This window comes from Canis lupus, chromosome 28 (assembly GCF_003254725.2).
Source record: "Canis lupus dingo isolate Sandy chromosome 28, ASM325472v2, whole genome shotgun sequence".
NCBI lineage: Eukaryota > Metazoa > Chordata > Mammalia > Carnivora > Canidae > Canis > Canis lupus.
This window is the reverse complement of record NC_064270.1, coordinates 36,208,452-36,229,346: the sequence shown is the minus strand read 5'-3', so window position 1 is coordinate 36,229,346 and position 20,895 is coordinate 36,208,452. Positions and strand designations below refer to the sequence as shown.

Here is a 20,895-nt window from a genome sequence, read left to right as displayed (position 1 = left end):
AAAGAACACTGAGCACTTACCTCAGCTTGCTGCCACACACGGCTGCCCACTGCTCCGTGGGCAGAGTAACTCTGGCTGCAGTTGGAAGGTGACGACACTAAGTCCCCGACACATAATAGACCCACCCAAAGGGGAAATGCAATTGTATAACCTGGAGCGCACCGACATCCTGCTGAACCAGTGGTTTGCTGTTGCACCCACTATATGGACCTGGAAAAATAGAGCAGCAGAAGGAAGAAGGGGCCAACTGGTAGACCACATACATCAGCAAGGTGACTTCCAGGGGTAAAGGATCCACAAAGCTACTCCTTTGAAGGGGTGACAGATCCACAAAGCTACTTCTCTGAAGGATTCACTGATGAGAACATGTAAGCAGAATCATGACCTACCAAGGAATTATCAGAGAAGAAGACGGGCCTGACAAATGGCAGGAGGAATAGTATTTTCTTCTACCTTAATATAAAATGAATCATTTAAAAGAAAAACAATGAAAGGACTTGCCAGACACCTAACCTCTCAAACACAGCAACTCTGCGTGTAATCTTGAGCGGTGACCACACAAAATGTATAATGTCACCATGATATGAAATGTTATAAAAATATCATTTTCAAATTTTGATTACACTTTTGTTATGTTCCACCTCACCAGACGATGAGGACTGTTATTCTTCCTCAATCATTAAACTAGAGAGAAGAGAATTTATGCTTTAAAAAGAAAAAAAAAAAAGTGTCTCTAAGAATCAATCACCGTATCTAAAGGTTACGCAGGCAAGAATAAAACCTGCTTTGTTTTAATAAGATGCACCTTTTATAGCTTTTTTTCCCCCTTTACCTCTTCTCTAATTCAATGTACCATATTGAATGCATAGGATTTCCCAAGGGAAAAATAATTCTGCTTGAATTATAAAAGTGTCACATTCACAGTTCATAGAGAATAATACTGCTCAGGTTCTCATCAAAATTATACTGCCTAGCACAGGATTCTAAATAAAGCCAGCGTAATGTACAAACTTATTATCTGACTCAGGATGTCGTGAGAAGAGCACTGGGCTGAGAGACGTTAAACTGCAGGCTGACCCTCCCTCACGGGAACCACTCTATTCCTACGTGAGTGACAACAGCTCTAGGTGTGACTTTCCCGCTCCCCGATCCCACAGTGTTACCTACTTGAATGCTTTTGAAACTGGACTCCACATACTCCACATAAAGTCCATGATTTCACCGGTACATATACAAAAAATAATTCTTTCCACCATAAGTTCTGCCCAATAGTTTTAATGAAATTCGTAATTATTCGCTATGATGGAGCTGATGATTTTTTAAGCACACGTAGGATACACTCCTTTTTCACACTTGCTTATGCAAGAGCAACCAGCCAACAAGAAATAAATTTCTTGCTGGGCATATTTAAGATCTGGTCTTTTCTCTGGTCTCAGCTTGGGCTACTTGGCATGCCGGCTGGAACACCAATCCTACATGAAGGCATTAAATAATCTTTCCATCCGCCAGTGGACAAGTCCAGGGCAGAGCTGCAGGGCCCATTGCACAAAGTGACAAATCTGAATTGGCCTCAGCTACATTTACAAACGTCACATGGGCCCTCCTCCGTCCTGCTGGCCCTTCCAGCTCCCTCACTGCACACTCTGCATCACGAAGCTATTTTTCTTTTCAATTTCTCCGAGTCTGCTCCTTCCAGGAATGGTCACTCCTTCACATCAAGAAGGTTGGCAAGGGTTCATTCTGAGAGTTGTTATGGATCTAAAGAGAGCGACGGGCCCTCTGCGTTTTCTAGGATTATAAACAATATGAAAATACGAGCCTCTGACTACGGGTGGCCATTCGCCCCTCGCACAGACAACTGAGCCGAGGGAGGAGATATTCTAACCCCTGGGCACGGCCGTGCCTGCCTCATGCCTTGGACTCCCCAGCTCCATGAATCAATTATTCTCCTTCCTTCTGGACCTAATTTGAGTTGGGTGTATGCAATTGGATTACTGCAGCTTTACAGTAAGACCTTTAAGACCTGAAGTCAAGTAGTGGCAGGGCTGTGACACTGTCCTCCCTCCACGTTGGGCTGGTTATTCTGGGTCCTCTGACTCTGCACAAATCAGAATCAACTAAGATTTCTACTGAGATTACAATGAATGAATAGATCAAGCTGGGAAGAACTGACATCTTAACAGTATTGAGTCCTTTTACCCATATGCTGGGGTAACTTCCCATTTATTTACCTCTTGTTTGAAGCTTATGCAATTTGCAGTAAAAGAGGCCTCACCACAGAAAATCAAAATACAAAAATGAACACACAGCAAATGCATTTATAAATAAATCTACAAACCTACAGCAAATGCATTTATAAATACCATTCCACAAGTGACCTGCACATAATAAGCCTTTGGAGATCCTGTCTCTTCCTTTCACTTGAGAAGATTTTGTTTAGGATTGACTGGACAGTTTTTAGACCATTTTAAAATGGTCTTTCTAAGAAGGCCCCCTCATCCTTCTTAGAAATAAATCTCTGGGAAGGGGGTTCATGGGGCAGCTTCACCTTGAAGATGACAGAGAAGAGCCAGTGGACATGGGATATAAAGGTTTCCCTCAACAACTCAGCTCCTAAAATATAGACTTTTTACATGATTATGCTTCCTGCCCATCCCTTGTGAAAGTTTTTCCATTATTACTTCTAACGGACATTGCATGGCACCAGGAGGATCAGAGAGATGGCAGGCATCCAAAGGCTTTGATAAGTGAGAGTGCCACAAATACGAAGGATTACGATTATTTCACGCTCCACAATCCAGCTGGACAAAAGCAGCAAATAAATTCCCTCCACACCAGATGGGAGTCTGGGATTGGTATCTCCCTCCACTGCGTTATGTAACCAAGCATCCAGTAGCAACAAGCTCTGTATCTGCATAATTACCAACAGCCAACCGGCCAGCAGCACCAGTAAGCAGACATTGGATTTTGGGAGGAAACAGGACGCTGTCCAAAGAGAAAAGGAAATGAAAACCTAATCCTAAAACATAGCAATGCAGTCAGAAATGGCAGGAGGACACACATGAGGAAAATACCTAGAATGTGCCACAAGGAGTAAATAAAGACGTTCCCATGACAGAGTGAGCAGAGTCATTAACACAGCAATTTCCAAAAAGAGGCATCCAGCGGGGTCTCAGGAGAAGCCCATATGCTCAAAGTCTAGGCCCCCTACAACCTCCACCTGCTTCTACACATACTTCCATCACTCATATGCTTAAAGCCAAAAATTTAGTAGGTGATTATGACCCCTCCCTTCATCTTCCTCACTTCCTATATCAGATCTCCTACCATGGCCTGCAAATTATACCAGCGGTTCTCCATCTCCTTCTCGAAACTCATCACCAGTACTGCATGGTTCTCGTCCAGGAGCAATTGTGCCCTCCAAAGCCCAGGAGGCATTTGGCAGGACGTCTGGAGATACTGTTGGTTGTCTATGCTACGGCATGCATGTAGCTGCTAAACATGTTCCACTGCACAAGAGAGCCCCTAGGACCAAGAACTTTCAGCCCCAAAGGTCAAGAGTGCTGAGGTGGAGAATGCTGCTCTGGCCCCAGTACCATGGTCTCTCACCTGGATTCCACGAGAGCCTTTCACCCCACTGCTTCCTCTCTCAGCTGCTCCAATCCATCCTGCGGATGGCAGCTAAGGTGATCCTCTAAAAAGCCAAATCTGATCTGACCAAACCCTCGCCAGGGCACCTGAGTGGCTCTCTGGACCCTTAACAGGGCCACAGGGCTAGGCCCAATATGTCCACACCCACCTGTCCCTCCTCTCCTCACAGTCCTGGCCTTCCCGTTCCCACTCTATCCAGCCACACCCACAATTCATCTTGCATTTCACAACAGCAACAAATACCTGCCTGTCTGCTGCCTCTACCTGGGACTTCCCCCATTTTGTACTTTCTTTAACCAGCTCCTCCTTGGAACCATCCTTGAACGCCTCAACTATTTCCAATCCCCACCCTGATATACGTTGTCATTCTATCTCTTACTTTTCCCAAAAAAACATTATAATCTAAAATTAGAGGCTTATGCCTATTTTGCTTAAAATCATGTATTGCCATCTATAACTATGTTTATGGGTGTAGTTATTTGGTTAGTTTCTGGCTCATTCTTCAATGCAATCACCATGAGAACAAAAGCCATATCTCTGTTATTTGTGCCCAGTGCCTGGCACACAGAATGAACATATTATTAAGTGCATTTTAAAAATACATGACCAAATAAATGAAGGATGAGGTGCTAGTCATAAACCTATCCATGAGGCCTGCTGACACTCACAGGGACATTGAATAAACCCTGACTGTGATAGAGGATGGAAGGCCAGATGACACCATGCCCATTGGCAGAAGGTATATGGGGGGGAGACCCAGAGGCAGAGGCCACAGATGGGGGAGGGGAGCTGAGGGAGAGACCTCTGAAGGTCAAGGTCAGGGATGGAGAGAAGGAATTTGCTGGAGCCACAAATTCAAAGCAGCACTTTCCCCCTCAGTGAGCATCATAAGGAGGACAGGACAGAGGGGATGGCCAGGAAATGCCCGGAATTCTGCAATCCCAAATTAAAGGCTTGTCCTCTGACACAGGTAGGAACATAGGGGTAATCAGGACAAAGGAAACCTGCCACGGAATTTTTGAAAAGATAAATGCCAACAACTACTTATCAATGAAATCATTTACCGCAGGCTTAAAATGCTAAAAGCAAACTGCTAGTATTCAACAATGGAAAAATTAATATGATGAAAAATCACTTGATTAGGTAAATGAATGCACATCAATTCAGGTCCATGTTCTGAACTGGCATAGAGCCATCACAATCATAATCATGACTGCTCATTAATATGGAAAGATGCTTGTGATCTAATGATACAGGAGCAGGAAACCCAATGGCATCTCTGTTGGAACTATCAAAATGCTCACGACCATGCACCACAACTGGTGGAAAACCAATACAAATGGTTGGTTTGCTGAAGCAGAGCAGCGACAGAAAGGACTTATCATCTTTTCATTTCTGCTACTGTTACAATGTGCTGTGCTGGACATGGGGAGGGGCTTAAGGGGGCAAGTATATCCACACAGGCAGCTTCAGATAATGTCTTGCCCTGTGGGCAGTACCTCAAGCATCCTAGGGGAGCAGCCAAGAAGACGGTGGAATTGCCCTGAAAGGCACGGAGGCCAGAAGAGACCCCAGAAATCCAAGGCTAGGCAAATGCTCTCCTGAGTACCAACCACTCTGGCAGAAGCTAGGAGTCTGATGTGTTCAAATCCCTCCGCCAGACTGCGGAACTCTCTGCAGAGTCTGGAAGCCACGGACCACAAAGCAGCATGAGGAAATTGAAAGTACTTGGAGCTGAAGGTTTACTAAGAACAAGTCATAAAATATTTTCTTCACCTTTCTGTGGCTTTGTTTTTGCTGCTTTCTTTTTTGACATGAGTCATGACTTCACCTCCAAGCGTCTCGTCATCTGTGTACAGGGAAAGCTTGCACAATCAGAACAACCCAGAACATGAGGCAGATGAGGGCTGCAAGCCCGGGTGAAGCCAGCCCTGCAGGGATACCTGCCCAAGCCCGACTTCCATGTGTCCCCTCCTGCTGGTGCTCACACGGCAGCCGGAATGCTCTCTACACGAGGGCAGCCCTGGCCACCTCCAATTCCACATGTCGCCCAGGGGCCAACACTGTCAGCATTAACCCCACACTGTCAGCATTAACCCCACACTGATTAGACATGAATGATCTTGGGCCCCCTCTCCAGAATTTCTGAGTGAGAATCTGCATTTTAATAAGACCTGCAGGCGATCTGTGGGCACACACTGAGGCCTGGGCGCTACCCCTCTAGCCCTTCCTCAGCCACTGGCATCCTCAGTAGGGCAAGGAGATGAGAGCTCTTCAATCCAGATGATTTTGGGTCATGAGGGTACTGGCCACGGAGATGAGGGACCAGTATGCAGCTTACAGAAATTGGTAGCACCCAAGCCAGGAAGGTGTACTAACAGCAAACAATGAAACATCGTTTTCTATTTCTTTTTCCTTTTCCTTTTCCCTTTTCCGGTTAGGGATGGTTATTGATTGTGTTGATTAATCCAAGAGTTCCAGAGATACGAGTCAGGGCTTTGCTTGCCTGTCTCTCGTCACCCATGTGGACAAGGATGGGGGGGTGGGTGGTTTGGGTGGTGACCTTCTGGGTCATACTGTCTGCTTTGCGGGGAAACCCTGTTGAACCATAACATTTGGGTGCTGAGGGTCTGCAGCCCAGGAGAAGCCAGCACAAAGGGAAGGTTTACATTTGATTGAGAATCAGCAACGAGCCAGGCCTTCTAGAGAGTTCTGCTGACACAGAGAGGAGAGGGGAGGACTGGGATTCAGGCGCTGTAGGAATGTGCCATGCCTGGAAGTGGTGACAGTCTCCAAGGACCGCTGTACCGAAATACCACAAACGTGGCCTCTTAAGACAGAAATTTATTTCCTCAGTGTCCCTTCTGGGTGCTTGTCTTAGTTTGGGTGGTTAGCACAGATTATCCTTGCCCGACGCAGCCACTAATCCCCGTACCAACAGACGCTACAGAAGCAGGTGGCTCCCGTGGGCAGAATGGCTCTGCAGCCACACAACACTGAACTTGAGAGGCTGGTCCCGCGAGGTGGGCAGTGATGTGCAATCACAGGGAGAACCAGGGCTCTAGTGAAAAGCAAGGCCAGACAGTGGCATTGAACACAACCAAGCAGACGAGAGGCCCACAGATTCATAACCCGGGGGCGTGTCCTCACAGCTCTGGTGAGGACTTTCACAGGCCTTCCAAGCATTAGGAAATCTGGCTGCCCCCCAGTAAACCAGATGGAACCAGGGCTTTGCCACACAGAGAGGGCCAGCCAGGGAGGCTTACGAAAGCACTGTTTATGGAGTCAAAAACGAGAAACAATCCAAGTTCCCAAACACAGAAAACTGGTTCAATCAGGGATGACAAAACCACAAGGTCATACGCAACCTTAAGAACAATGTTCTTGAAAAATAGTACAGGACGTAGGGAAATATATATGGAAAAAAATGAAGGTTGTAAAAGCATGTGTAGATGCACGTACGTATCTGTCAATGTTCGTGTATGTACAGATCACATATATCACATAAGCTCAAGTATATCTGATGACACTAAGGAGATAAGGAGAAAAAGCACACCATTATAAAGACAAACATGCTAAAAAAAATAAAAGATGAACATGCTAAATAGTGTAATTAATCCACGGGAGATGAAAGATAAATGAGTCTTATTTTTCTTAATCAATGTTTGGCATTTTCCACTTTTCTAACAAGATCGCAATTACATTTAAAACCGAGGGCAAGGACATAATAAAATGCTGCTTTGTTTAAGAGAACCAGTAAGATGACATCCTTTGGAAATCTCAAAATCTCGCACCCAGCACAAGAAGCAGCAATTTCCGTCACCGAGGCCCTGGGAGGTCAGGAGCCCCCCGTGAACCTGACATCAAGAGTCTGATGACTCCTGACCCCGATTTGGCATCATCCTCAATACACTGAGACAATGCTTCCTGGGGACCAAAAATTCTAAACTCCCAACCTGTGACAGGTGGTGTGGCCCCCAGACACTAGCTTAGAAATGGACAAGTAGCAACGAAGTCTTCTGATGAGGAAGGAGTTTAGACAAGCCATACGGTGAGTGAGTGATGCTCGTTTCAAGTCAGGACATGGGGTTTAAGGAACTGAAACGGTGCTTCTCGGAGGACAAAAGTCCCCCCCCCCCCCCCCGCCCAAACGGCATTGAGCACAAGCATGGTCCCTTCCAGAGAAGGCCAGACGAAGCAGCACCACGAATGATGAGGGAGCAGCCCCCGGCAAGGAAGACAAAGCCTCCCGCATCTGGGTGCCAACCTCTCGCATCTGGGTGCCAACCTCAGCCCGAGGACCTCGATTTCGGGCCCCCTCCACCCCCGTGCAGTCTGCTGAGCTGCAGGGGCCCGAGGCTGTATGAGACGCGGGAGACACAGAACACGAACCCTATTCTCACCCTACACTGAGCAGGAGATACAGGAGATGAAACCTCAAGAATGAGGGACAGCGCGTTTTTAAATGTGGGGTGAGATACACTCGCCGTTCAGGAAAAACACCGTAGTGCCTGTCAAGATGCAGTTTGGTTGTTTTCTTTTGTTTTTATTGAAATACATTAGTTCAGAATAGACCAGAGGTATTAGAACAGAAAATGCCAGAGGGTATTACATGGAATAAAGGTAAGAACCTTCTCGTGAAACATCTTTCAGCTTCACACACACACCCACACCCAAGAATCTATTTCTTATTGTGGATCATGGTCAGAGTTTCCCTCTACAGAAAATTCTGGATTTCTCAGCCCCAGACACACCAGCAGACTATGCCTCAGAAGCAAGGTGGACTAATCTCTAAGATTATTCCATAGAGCTAATAATGTTAGTAGTATCTTTGCAATTCAGTGAAAACAGCAAAGCCTGTGTTAACTCTAATTGTAAAGCCCCAAACACCCCAAACGTAGCACTGCTACCCACGAGTGGTCAAGAAAGAGAACCACCCGCTGCCATCACAGAGGGATCATGACCGAGATCCTGTCCTCCCCAAAAACTGCATGACCAGCCCCATCAAACGTCCTTTACTCCCCTCAAACACACTCAATTTAGAGGCATTTGGTCAAAGTTGTTTTTGTTTCTTTAGGGGGAGAGGCAGACAGAGAGGCAGAAGGAGAACCCAGCATGCAGCCCAGTGCAGGGCTTGATCTCACAACCACGAGATCATGACCTGAGCCGAAATCAAGAGTTGGATGCTCAACCGACTGAGCTACCCAGGTGCCCCTGGTCAAAGTTATTTTTTAACTGCTTTACACAGGAACATATAGTACGTCCACTTAGATGGAAAGGTCCACCAGAGGGTTTTTATGACTTTACGGCTCCAAAGCATCAGACACAAAGCTGCTGTCCACCGAAGGGGAAGACCATGTGGGCTCTGTTTCTGAATACTGTCAATGACCGGTGCTTAGCAGCATTCTCCAGAGAAGTTGAAGACAAAGTAATGTGGCTCTGGAACCAGGCAAGCCTAGGCCTCAACGGTCACTTGGCCCCATGCTAGCCATGTGGCCTTGGACAAGTTAGCTAATATTTCTGTTTGTTTGCATCTGAAAGCAATGATAGTCCCTATTTAATAGCTTCATCATAAGGATCCAATAAGCTGATACATGTAAAGCACTTAGGACAGAAAATGATCAATGAATATCAGCTGTTGCTATTCTAGCACGTGGAGCTCATGATTTTTTTCTATCAACTATCGGAATTAATTCAAGGAGGCGTCCCAACATCCAGATGTTTCGTGTTCTCTAGGGGAGGCACTCTACTTGAGTCTCTAAGAATTAAAGGAGAATTGGTTGGGTCGGCCAAGAAGATTTCTGAAAGGCAGAAACTGGAATCCGACCCATTTCTCCAGGCAGCTGGAAAACATCACAGCTTTCTGAGAAAAAGAAGGCCACCACCAGATGTGAGTTTTAGGAAAACACTGACACACAGTCAGGAAATAAGAAAGGACAGGTACGGCACCAAGGGAGTAGAGTTAAGAAACTTTCCGCAGAATTTTATCAAGAATAACTGTGGAATGAGCAAACACATGTGTGATATTAGAGCCAAGGAGAAGAAAAGGAAGAATGGCCACATCTGGCTTCGCAGAAGCCACATCTGAGTGCCACTGAGTCATACGTGAAGGAGAGGTGGACCACGATCACTCAGGCGAGAGCAGAGAGAGAACCAGAGGGCCCTGGCAACGATACAAGGCCCCTCCTGTAGGATAGGATGGGAAGGAGAGAAGTGTGATGGCAGTGAAGGGTCCCACAAGCACCTGCTGAGGGTTGAGAATGTCTAGGCATGATCATAGACAAAGGGAAAAAGCAATCTGATATACAGACAGAAGGTTCTAGACTGAGAGGATGCATAAGGGATTGATCAGAACCCCAGAGGCAGAGATGGGTGGGGAGGACCTCCGCACAGGTGGAAGGTTAGTTTCAGGTAGCAGGACAGGAAGTGAGAAAGGTAAGGTGACACTAGACAGATCGCAGAGGATCTTTTCAGCAAAGCAGACAGACTACAATCATTTGCTGAAGGTGGTGGCAGGGGGTTGGTGATAAACCTCAAGCTTGAGAAGTTGCCGGAAATAGCTGCTAAGGTAAATTCACTAAGGAATTTCAACATTAAAAAAAAATTTTTTTTAGTAAACTGATATGGTTGTGATGGAAAGGAATATGGAAATTCCTCAAATAATAAATAGTATTACTGTATGACCCAGCATTTCCACGTCTGACATACACCCAAAACAAGTGAAAGCAGAGACTCAAACAGTGATCTGTAAACTCATGTTCACAGCATTATTCACAATGAATAGTATTATTCATACTGTCCGTCCGTGGACGCATAAATAAACACAGTGTGGTCTACAAATAGGAGGGAATACAATTCTGCCTCACAGGGGAAGGGGCTCAGACATCTGCCACACACTCCATGGAAGAGTCCAGGAGACGCAGGAGAAGGGGCTCAGACACCTGCTACACACTCCATGGAAGACTCCAGGAGACGCAGGGGAAGGGGCTCAAGACACCTGCTACACACACCATAGAAGAGTCCAGGAGATGCAGGGGAAGGGGCTCAGACACCTGCTACACACACCATGGAAGAGTCCAGGAGATGCAGGGGAAGGGGCTCAGACACCTGCTACACACACCATGGAAGAGTCCAGAAGACGCAGGGGAAGGGGCTCGGACACCTGCTACACACACCATGGAAGAGTCCAGGAGACACAGGGGAAGGGGCTCGGACACCTGCCACACACTTCATGGAAGAGTCCAGGAGACACAGGGGAAGGGGCTCAGACACCTGCTACACACACCATGGAAGAGTCCAGGAGATGCAGGGGAAGGGGCTCGGACACCTCTACACACACCATGGAAGAGTCCAGAAGACGCAGGTGAAGGGGCTCGGACACCTGCTACACACTCCATGGAAGAGTCCAGGAGACGCAGGGGAAGGGGCTCAGACACCTGCTACACACACCATGGAAGAGTCCAGGAGACGCAGGGGAAGGGGCTCAGACACCTGCTACACACACCATGGAAGAGTCCAGGAGACGCAGGGGAAGGGGCTCAGACACCTGCTACACACACCATGGAAGAGTCCAGGAGACGCAGGGGAAGGGGCTTGGACACCTGATACACACTCCATGGAAGAGTCCTGAAGCCAGTCACAAAGAGACAAACACTGTATGATTCCACTTACATGAGGAACCCCGAATATGAATGTTTGCAGAGACAGAGAATAGGATGGTGGATGCCAGGGACTGAGGGAGGGAAAGAACAGGGAGTCATTCTTGAACGAGGACAGGGTTTCTGTTTGGAGAGATGAAGTAAGTTCTAGAGATAGATGGTGGCGATGGCTGCACAACAGTGTGAATGCGCTTAATGCCACAGAACTGAATTCTTGAAAATGGTTAAGATGGTCATTTTTAAGTTCATTACCATAATAAAAAAAAAAATTTAAGGATCTGGCAGCAGCCCTGAGGTCAGGGGCATTCACTGAGGGACAGTGAAGCAGCACAAAGGTGAGTCTGTCTCCAGAAATACACAGATGCCCCAGAGCACGGTCCAGAAGCACAGGCATCCACGGCCCCCAGCAGAAGAGGGAAGGACAGCGCAGCACAGCCCTGAACCCCGCAGGTTTCTCTCCCACATAATAAAAACATACTGTCCCCTTCGTACACATGCTCACTTACATTCATTCAACCACTCACGTACAACGTCTGCTCCGGAGTCAAATGGAAGGCAGCGCGGCTGACAACTACATAGACACCAAGTTCGTCCTGCAGTTAATTATTGCCCCAAACTCCTCTTGCCTCTCTCTCCCTTGAGGCATGAAATATGGGAGCTGACTCTAATCTGCCAGGTGGATGGAGGTGGTGGCTGCAGTTTTGGGCAGGTGACTGCAGGGTGCGGGCTCTGGTGGACAGGGCAGCCTGTCGCCACCCCCACCCACCAAGCCCATCGGCTCACCCCACATGATGCCAAGAAGGCACGAGAGCCCACTGACATCTCAGTCACAGAGAAGGGCACACAGATCATCTCAAAAAGCAAAACGGCCGCCAAGGGCCACCCTTTGAGAAACAACATGTAACCCCTACGAAACGCCGCTTAGCTTTTCCATATTTTCTCTGTAGAAGATGATTCACAACTATATTTGTTTCCACAGAGCAAAACGTAAAGAGGCTGAACAATGCAAAAATCATGGTCCTGGGATGGGAGTCTTTCAATCTCACCCATAGAGAGAGCACCTATTGTGCAAGAACAAAGTACAAAATTAGCAGCAAGGGAGGTAACGTTTGGAACAAGACTCCGTCACCCGTCTCGCAGATGTAAAGTTGGCATCCACACATGAACATCCCTGAATTCACTTCCGCCTCACAATAAAACACCCACTGGAAGGAAGGTCTTGCAAGACTTCAGTCACTAATTTGACACAGAGGGAGGCAAGCAGACAAAAGTCAAGCCCAATCAAATTTAATAACATTTAAGAGTATATTTGGAAATCTAAAATTACTGCTGGGCTCAAACTTCCTGTAATTTTTATCTATTCTTACACCCGCCGCGCCTGGTTTTCTAAAATGCCACAGGATGTCGTAGTAAAAGTACCCAACACATTGCTAATTTTAACCCTGCTGCCATACGGAAGCATGGGGCAGCACCAAGGCGCCAAAACAGTTGACCTAAACCTTCAATATATGAACCACATCGCTTCCTGTATAGATCACCAGGGTTTTTTTTTTTTTTTTTTTTTACAAGAAATTCACATAAGATCAAGCAATTCCACTGAAGGCTCCAGCAGCAATGAGATCAAAGGGCCAGTGTGGCTCCGCCAGGCTGAGTTATGTGGGTTCCCCTGGTCACAGCAACCATCAGACACACCTGACACATGGACGTCTTCATTCCAGACTGAATGGTTAAGCTTGAAACGGAAATCACTCCCAAAACATCTTCAAGACAAAAGCCATAAAGATGTTTTCTGAAATCACGCATCAAGAGAGCATGAAGGAAAGAGAGTAGCTATGGCGAGCACTTGTGTGAAAGCTGAGAGTTAATCACTCAGAAGACTCTTGTCCTCTGCGGGAATCAGCTTGGGCTGCCAACTGCACACCATACCTGACTGCAGTTGGTTGGCCCCATGGAAACTTCCAGAAGGGGTAAAGCCGAAGAGCACGCACGGCCCTGGGGCTGCTCCAGGGGCCCTCCCCATGCTCCGCCTCCCAGCATTTCCACACTCCAAACCCACGGACCAGCAGACCTCACAGGAGATGAAGGCATCTTTCTTCCACGGGGCAATAAGGGTGAGAACAAATGATCCCAGTGGTGAGAACGGTGGGACCAGGGAAATGCTGGATCCTCGCTCTTCCGTGCAAGCCAAAGCCTCGCAGCAGGACGAAGACATTATGACCATTCCCACAAGGTAACTCGACTGATGCCTGGACACCTACCCTCTGTCCAGACCCGGAGACACCCTGAACAGTGACGTGCAAACATTATTCTCATTGGCATCCTCACATTTACGAAGAGTCCATTCAGAACGTCTCCTGGCCAAGGAGCAACCGCAAGGGCCAGCCCTGGGCTGTCCCCCGAGCTCACGCCTGGAGGAAAGCAGAGCCCCTGCTGCTCTCATCCCTCCCAGGGAGCCCTGCAGCTCACAGCGGGCCTACCTTCACCCTGACAGTCTGGTCCGACACGCTGCTCATCATGTCGCTGATGGATCGGAATAGCTGCAGCAGAGACTCCATGAAGTCCGCCTCTCCTTTGTCTTCGTACAGTCTGCAAGGGAGCACAAAAGACTCTCTGGCACCTGCCAGACAGGGCCTCACCACTCCTGGCTCCTACATCAACAGCCATGAGAGGTGTTGCCTGAGTGGCAGGTGAGAATGTGGGGGAAGATCCTCCACGTCCATGGAACACAGGAGGCAGCTCAGAAATGGGGTTCATCTGGACCACAGGGCTAGGGAGAGATGTCCTCACGCTCAAGAGGCTGGTTTTTAACCACACCATCTATTGCCTTTTTCATTGTAACATAACATAACATTTTATAAATGAAAAACACAGAAATGTATAGGAAGGGAAAGAAGGAGAGAAAGAGGAAGAAAGGAACAGAGGAAGGAGGAACAGAGAAATTCATCCTACCTACGGAAATGACACCATTAGTATTTTGGTGTATTTCTTGCCAGTGTTTTTTTAAACCCACGGTGTCACATAATTAAGATAAATTTAATTTCCTGAATTTAACACGATCTTGTAGCCATTTGAAAATGAAAGAAGAGTAAATTCGGGCAGCCTGGGTGGCTTAGTGGTTTAGCGCCACCTTCAGCCCAGGGCCTGATCCTAGAGACCCGGGATCAAGTCCCACATCGGGCTCCCTGCATGGAGCCTGCTTCTGTCTCTGCCTCTGTGTGTGTGTCTCATGAATAAATAAATAAAATCTTTAGAAAAAAAGTAAATTCGAAATTACTTTATTTCAGAATAATGACACTATATAAATGTATTCATCACAGAATTGATGGGAATGGGAAAATCTTCGAGAGGCGGAGCATTTGTTCAATAAATGGGTAATAAGGAAGTTGTACATTGGTTACATGTATACAAATATATGTTGCTAATTATAAATAAGTTTCAAGTATAAATTATTTATTAGCAGTTACTTCAAGTTGCTGTGTTACTAAAAAGCAATGCATTTGCATTTTAAAATGTTGCAACGCAGATGTTTTCTTAATATAGACTAGTTTTCTGCCTAATTAAAAGTATACCATACCTGAAAACTTGTGTACAATGGAAAATGTTATAAACTAAGTGATAATTAATTACCCTAGAGATAATCTTATATTTAAATGAGTTCCATTGTAAACCAACAAATTCTGTCTAAATTGGGAGATTGCAACCTAGTGTGTCTGTTTCATAAAGGATTTTATTCAATAGGAGTTTGTTTAAATGGTGCATAGCAAACAATCAAAAATATGGAGTCATGAACTTCTGCTTGCAGGTAACACAAAGCAACAGATCAATGTTTTACAGACTGGTCCAAACACTTGGGAAGGCTTCAAGCATGCAGTTGGTCTCCTCCTCAGGACATATGCCAATTCCTAGAACTACGTGGGGTAGGAGGCTGAAAATGTTGGTAGAGTGGGTTTTTAATCAGTCTCCAAAGATAATGAATGATAATGAATTAGAAAATGCCAGGGAGACAGGTCCCAAATGACACAGCAGACTTGCAATTGAAAACCCTGGAGAAGCAAGAGCAAACCAGATATAGATGGAGGCTCAGTAAATAAAGCCTTGACTCAGCACAGCTTCTGTGGAGTAAAAGGTCACCCCCACTGTCTCTGCCTAGAAGAGGAAAAGATGAATCATCTCTGAAAGAAGAACACATCATCTGAAGCTACATTTAAATAAAAATTAACTAAACATAGAAAAGAACAGACCACATGGCCAAGTGAAAAAATTAAAAAAAAAAAGACAACAAAAATAGAACCACAGGTGGTCAAGATATTGAAGTTAGCTAGCAAGAACGTCAACATAAATACAATTATTATGTTTTAAAACAGGGGAAAAATAGAGAAAAAAGATGAAAATATGAAATAGATGAAGAAAACAGAAGGTAAAATGCGAACGTTTAGTAGAGAAATAAATCTACAGAAAATAATCAGATGAAAATTTAAAACTAAAAAATATAAAATTTAGAATTCATTACATGGGTAAACTAAAATTAGACCAAGTAAAAGGCAGAATTAGTGAAGTGGAAGATGATCAACAGGAAAATAAATAAGCACAGAGACAGAACACAGAAAAATGTGTTAGACATAAGGTATAATAAAGAGGTCAAATACACGTGTAATTGAAGTTCCAGAAGAAAATGAGAGACACAATGTGGTAAATACAACACTAGAATAGTTAACGACCATAAATTTGTCAAAATGAATAGAGAAATCAACCCAAAGTCCAAGAAGCTCTGAAAATCCAATATAGGATAAGTAGAAACCAAAGCATTCCTACACAATCCATAGTAAAACCGCTCCTAACCAAAGAAACAGCAAATTGTAAAAGCACCTAGAGGAAAAACAAGCAAAAAAACACACTATCACCTTCAAAGATGTAACAAGAAGTCTGAAAGCCAACTTCTCACAAGAAATTGAGGGAAAACAAGAGAAGAAAATAGTATCTGGAAGAAGAACTGTCAAACTAGAATTCTATTATTAAATAAAAATATCCTTTAAAAACAAGGAGAAAATAAAGGATATTCATATAAACAAAACCTGTAGCTGACTTTTATTAAAAGAAATTATACAAGGAGTTTTTTGGGGGGCAGAAGGAAACTTAAGCCATAAAGAAACAAGGAATTGAAAGAAAAATGAAAAAAAAACAAGAATAAATATAAAACATATTGAATGAATACTAACTATACAAGATACCAACAGTTGTGTCTTACAAGGCATAAAATACAAGTATATTGAAATGTATAACAATAACAATAAAAAAAGAGATTTCATGTGGAGATGGAATGTTCTATTCTAGTCACATCTGGTATTATGTGAAGGGTGGCAAAAGTAATAATTTCAATTATTCTGTAAGAATTCAAACACATGGGCAGCCCAGGTGGCTCAGCAGTTTAGCATCACCTTCAGCCCAGAGCCTGATCCTGGGGACCCGTGATCAATTCCCGCGTTTGACCCAGGATCAAATCCCAAGTCAGGCTCCCTGCACGGAGCCTGCTTCTCCCCTGCCTGTGTCTCTGCCTCATTCTCTCTCTATGACACTCATGAATAAATAAATAAAATCTTAAAAAAAAAAAGAATTCAAACACACGTGTTGTCATGTGTAAGATAATCATTAAAAGAATAGTAGAAGAATGTGTCACTAACATGTTAAAAGAGGAGAAAAATGAGACAATAAAAAGAAAATCGTGCTTGGTACAAAAGAACACAAAGAAGGACAGCGTAATATAGATGGGTAAAAGAGAAAATGAACAGAAGAGACAATAGGTGTAAACCCATCACATACAAATAAACTATAACTTCAGTTAAAAGGAGTTTTAGACTGGATAAAATAAAAGATACAGCTATGTTTTTGTGTGCAAGAGACAGACCTTAAATATAAGGACAAAGAAAGCTTAAAAGGAAAAGAGAAGAGATATTCCATGCAAATATTAACCAAAAGATAAAGGGAAAGTTTTCATATAGATAAAGGGGTACAAGCATCCCTGGGAGACACTGCAGGTTTGGTCTCTAGACCATCACAATTAAATGAGTGTGGCAATAGAGTCAAATTAATTTTCTGGTTTCCCAGTACATATGAAAAATATATTTACCCTGTAGTGCAGTCTATTAAATGTGTGACAGCATTTTATATATATATATATATATATATATATATATATATATATATATATATATTAAAAAGGGGGGGGGCGGCCCAGGTGGCTCGGCAGTTTAGTGCCACCTTCGGCTCAGGGCGTGATCCCGGGTACCCATGATCAAGTCCCGTGTTGGGCTCCCTGCATGGAGCCTGCTTCTACCTCTGCCTGTGTCTCTGCCTCTCTCTCTCTCTCTCTCTCTCTCTCTCTCATTCTCTCTGTGTCTCTCATAAATAAATAAATAAAAATCTTAAAAAAAAAAAAAAGAGTACATCCCTTCATTTACAAAAATGCTTTGTTGCTAAAAAATGTTAAAAATCACCTGGGGTTTCAGCCACTGATAATTGCTAATCACAGAGCATCATAAAAAATACAATAATAAACAAAGTTTGAAATATTGCAAGAATTACCAAAGCACAACACAGACAGGAAGTGACCAAATGCTTTTGGAAAAATGGTGCCAACAGACTTGCATAATGCAGGATTGCCACAAACCTTCCACTTATAAAAACCACAGTATCTGCAAAGTGCAATAAAGCAAAGAGCAATAAAGTGAGCTGTGCCTGTAAATCCACAAGAGAGAGATCACAATCCTAAATCCATATGCCTCCAATAACACAGTTTCAAAATCTGTAAGGTGTGAGGCATGAGTCTTCATTATATCGAAATTTCTACCAAGAATCCCTCAAAGATGAAAATTTAATGATTAGTTTCTCTGCTGCCAATCAACATGTTTAAAACACAGAAATGGTTGGTATTTTACAGCACTCCCACTGATGCACCTTTCTGTAATGAAAGGGACGCCTCTAGAGTCTCACCTCTTGGTTTTATCACATACACCAAGAACAGTCACTTGTTTGACCCACCTTGAGGTGAAGGAAGGGGTGAGGAAAGAACTCAGAGGGATATCAGTAAATAGATAGATGAGTAAGACCTAGTTATCATTCCTTGCTCTATTTACACATGGTAAGTTTTCATTATCAGGGAATGACAAGACTGTTGTCTATTAACTACATTCTATTTTTGTGACCCAGGAAATGATGGCAGAATGACAGATCTGCAACAACTTATTCATGATCAATAACTAATTATGCACAAAGCTAACACCAGATGACAGGCAAAGCCTCCAGAAAGCACCGGAAGACAGAAGAAGAACACAGCAATAACTAGCTTCAGTAATTTACTTCAGAAGGTTTGATGCAGGATGTGTCTGTTTTCTGGCTTTCCAGTTAATGTGATCCACCCACACAGAAAACACAGACAAACAACAAAAACCAGCGGAGAAGTGCCCCTGGCTGTCAGGAATCTTTCTGTGGGTTCTGAACCAATGTCTTTGGGCCAGAGTTTTAAAATTGCTGTTCTCACTTCAAAACAAAACGAGCCTTCTAAACAAAACAGAAAGTATGGATTTGCATAGTGAGAAAGATAGTGGGATAAGCTTCCGTATCTTCATCTCCAACATTTCACCTCTTTGTTCTTTGGAAGAATAATGACTGTCAATTATCTGGGAATTTTACAAAGCTACTACATCACCTGAAAACACAGCACACCATTTTGAAAAGAGAAGGAAAATAAAGAACTCTAACGTTTATTCCAACTGCAAAGAGAAAAACAACTCTTGTCAACTCCAGCTGTGAGCACAATTGTCTTTCTCCCAAGCTAATAAATGTGGTGCAGGTAAGAATATGGGAGCCCTTGCTTGCTTTTTCCCCCAGCTCTGCAAACACCACACAGGAGAGCTGCTCAGAACTTGTTAAGGAGCAAACACTCCCGACACCCATGTAGGACACAGGACCGCTCTCTCTTTAAGCAGCCTCTACGAAACAGGAATATTATTTCATCTAAAATTCATCCCTCTGATATCACAGCTGAAGAGCTACTAAAACATACAGTGGGACAACAGGGAGTGGGGGTGAGCAGAATAAAACCCTTAAGTCTTTAGTCCTGTAGTCCATGAGTTGAAGGCTATGATTTTTCCCCCCTCAGAATCTGGGTTCTCAGCAGTTTTAGACTACGGATTTAAATTTAAGAAATATTCTCTTATCTACATAATGTGGCTGCAACTGTGTTCTAAATTTTAAAGGAAACATATGTTCCTCTCTGCCCTCAGGAATCATAGAAGGCAGCCAAGATACACATTTAGGAAGCAATTAGGAAAAAAATAAGGTCAATAAACTATTAAAGTCTGGGATACAGTCAGGACTCCAAAGCTCATTAAGTACTTATGGAAAGGAGAAGTAAGGGACAAGGGAGGAAGGGGGGAGGGAGGGGACCTCATCATCAAAATCTCTGTGTTCCCTACAGTATTCAGATGAGGTCTGAAATGCCCAGACACGGGCCCTGGAAGCCTTAGGAAGCCTCACTGCCCTTTGGCAACTGCTGCTACTTGCCTTATGACCTCTTTGCACTTTTGTCCTGGACAGTGTCAGCTCTTGACAAATAAGTTATCCCAGCAAAGGACTCCTTTGGCCATCAGGCCATGGCTCCTGCAGGGGCCACTCCAGAACAAAGGCAGGCAAGCAGGACCACGGTCTGTGCCAACACCATGCTGCCAAGTGCCAAAGCAAAGGCATTCCTAAGGACATCAAACATAAACGCTTCCCTGGGTCGCAGGCAACGATCAATTGAGCATTTCACTCCACTTCTGCGTAGCACAGTAAGACCGAACCACATCTTTGGGTCACATAGGGCTCCAGTGATTTAAAGCCAAAGAGACTCTAGTGACAGGAGTCTCAGAAATTGACCCCCAAACTAACAGGGAGAGAAGCTCTCAGTGGCCTAATTAAGTAGGACTTTGGAACCCAGAGTAAGCGAGGGGCGTTCTGAGCTGTCAGGTAACAGAAACTCAGGCTAAAAGCATGAGAAGAGAATGTTAATCACCTATCCAACAGGTATTTCTCCCTTACTCCTTTACTAAAAGAACTTTGATTTTGTTGAAAGCATCACTAAGCCCATCTAAAACTCCTTACCAACCTCCTTGCATCTAGAGTGGTCATATGACATAGTTCTGAGATGAGAGCATATGACACTTCATAGGGACTGAGAAAGTTCTTTAAGAGGGGAGTAACTGGAAGGCTGTTTCCACCAGACTTTCCCCTCTATGCTGCTTGGAATGCGGTCCTTGAAACCATAAGACACAGACACAGACCCTAAGGGTGGTGGAACAGAAGGGAAAAAGGAACCAAGGACATGGGGAAACCAGGGATCAAGTGCATGAACTCCAGGATCTTCCTCTGGACCCCATGTTATGTATGCTGGTGGGGAGAAGTGAAGCTCATCTGGTTAAGCCATGTTAAGCTAGGTTTTTCTGTAACAGCAGGCAATCCTAGTCCTAACCTCTCTAAGAGTGATCAAATTCAACAACATTTATGGACCATGGGTCTAAGGTATGTCATTTGTAGCTGGAGACTGAAAGAG

The 20,895-nt window shown here is 44.5% G+C and overlaps 1 protein-coding gene across 2 annotated transcripts in view; it reads right to left on the bottom strand.

Annotated features, from left to right (window-relative positions):
• DOCK1 (dedicator of cytokinesis 1) overlaps positions 1-20,895 on the bottom strand; it is a 494,693-nt gene that overhangs the window by 352,483 nt on the left and 121,315 nt on the right. For both annotated transcript variants that reach the window (XM_025467625.3, XM_025467626.3), the window contains exon 23: positions 13,787-13,895. In XM_025467625.3, the coding sequence (XP_025323410.1) occupies positions 13,787-13,895 (109 nt within the window). The remainder of the gene's footprint in view (positions 1-13,786; positions 13,896-20,895) is intronic.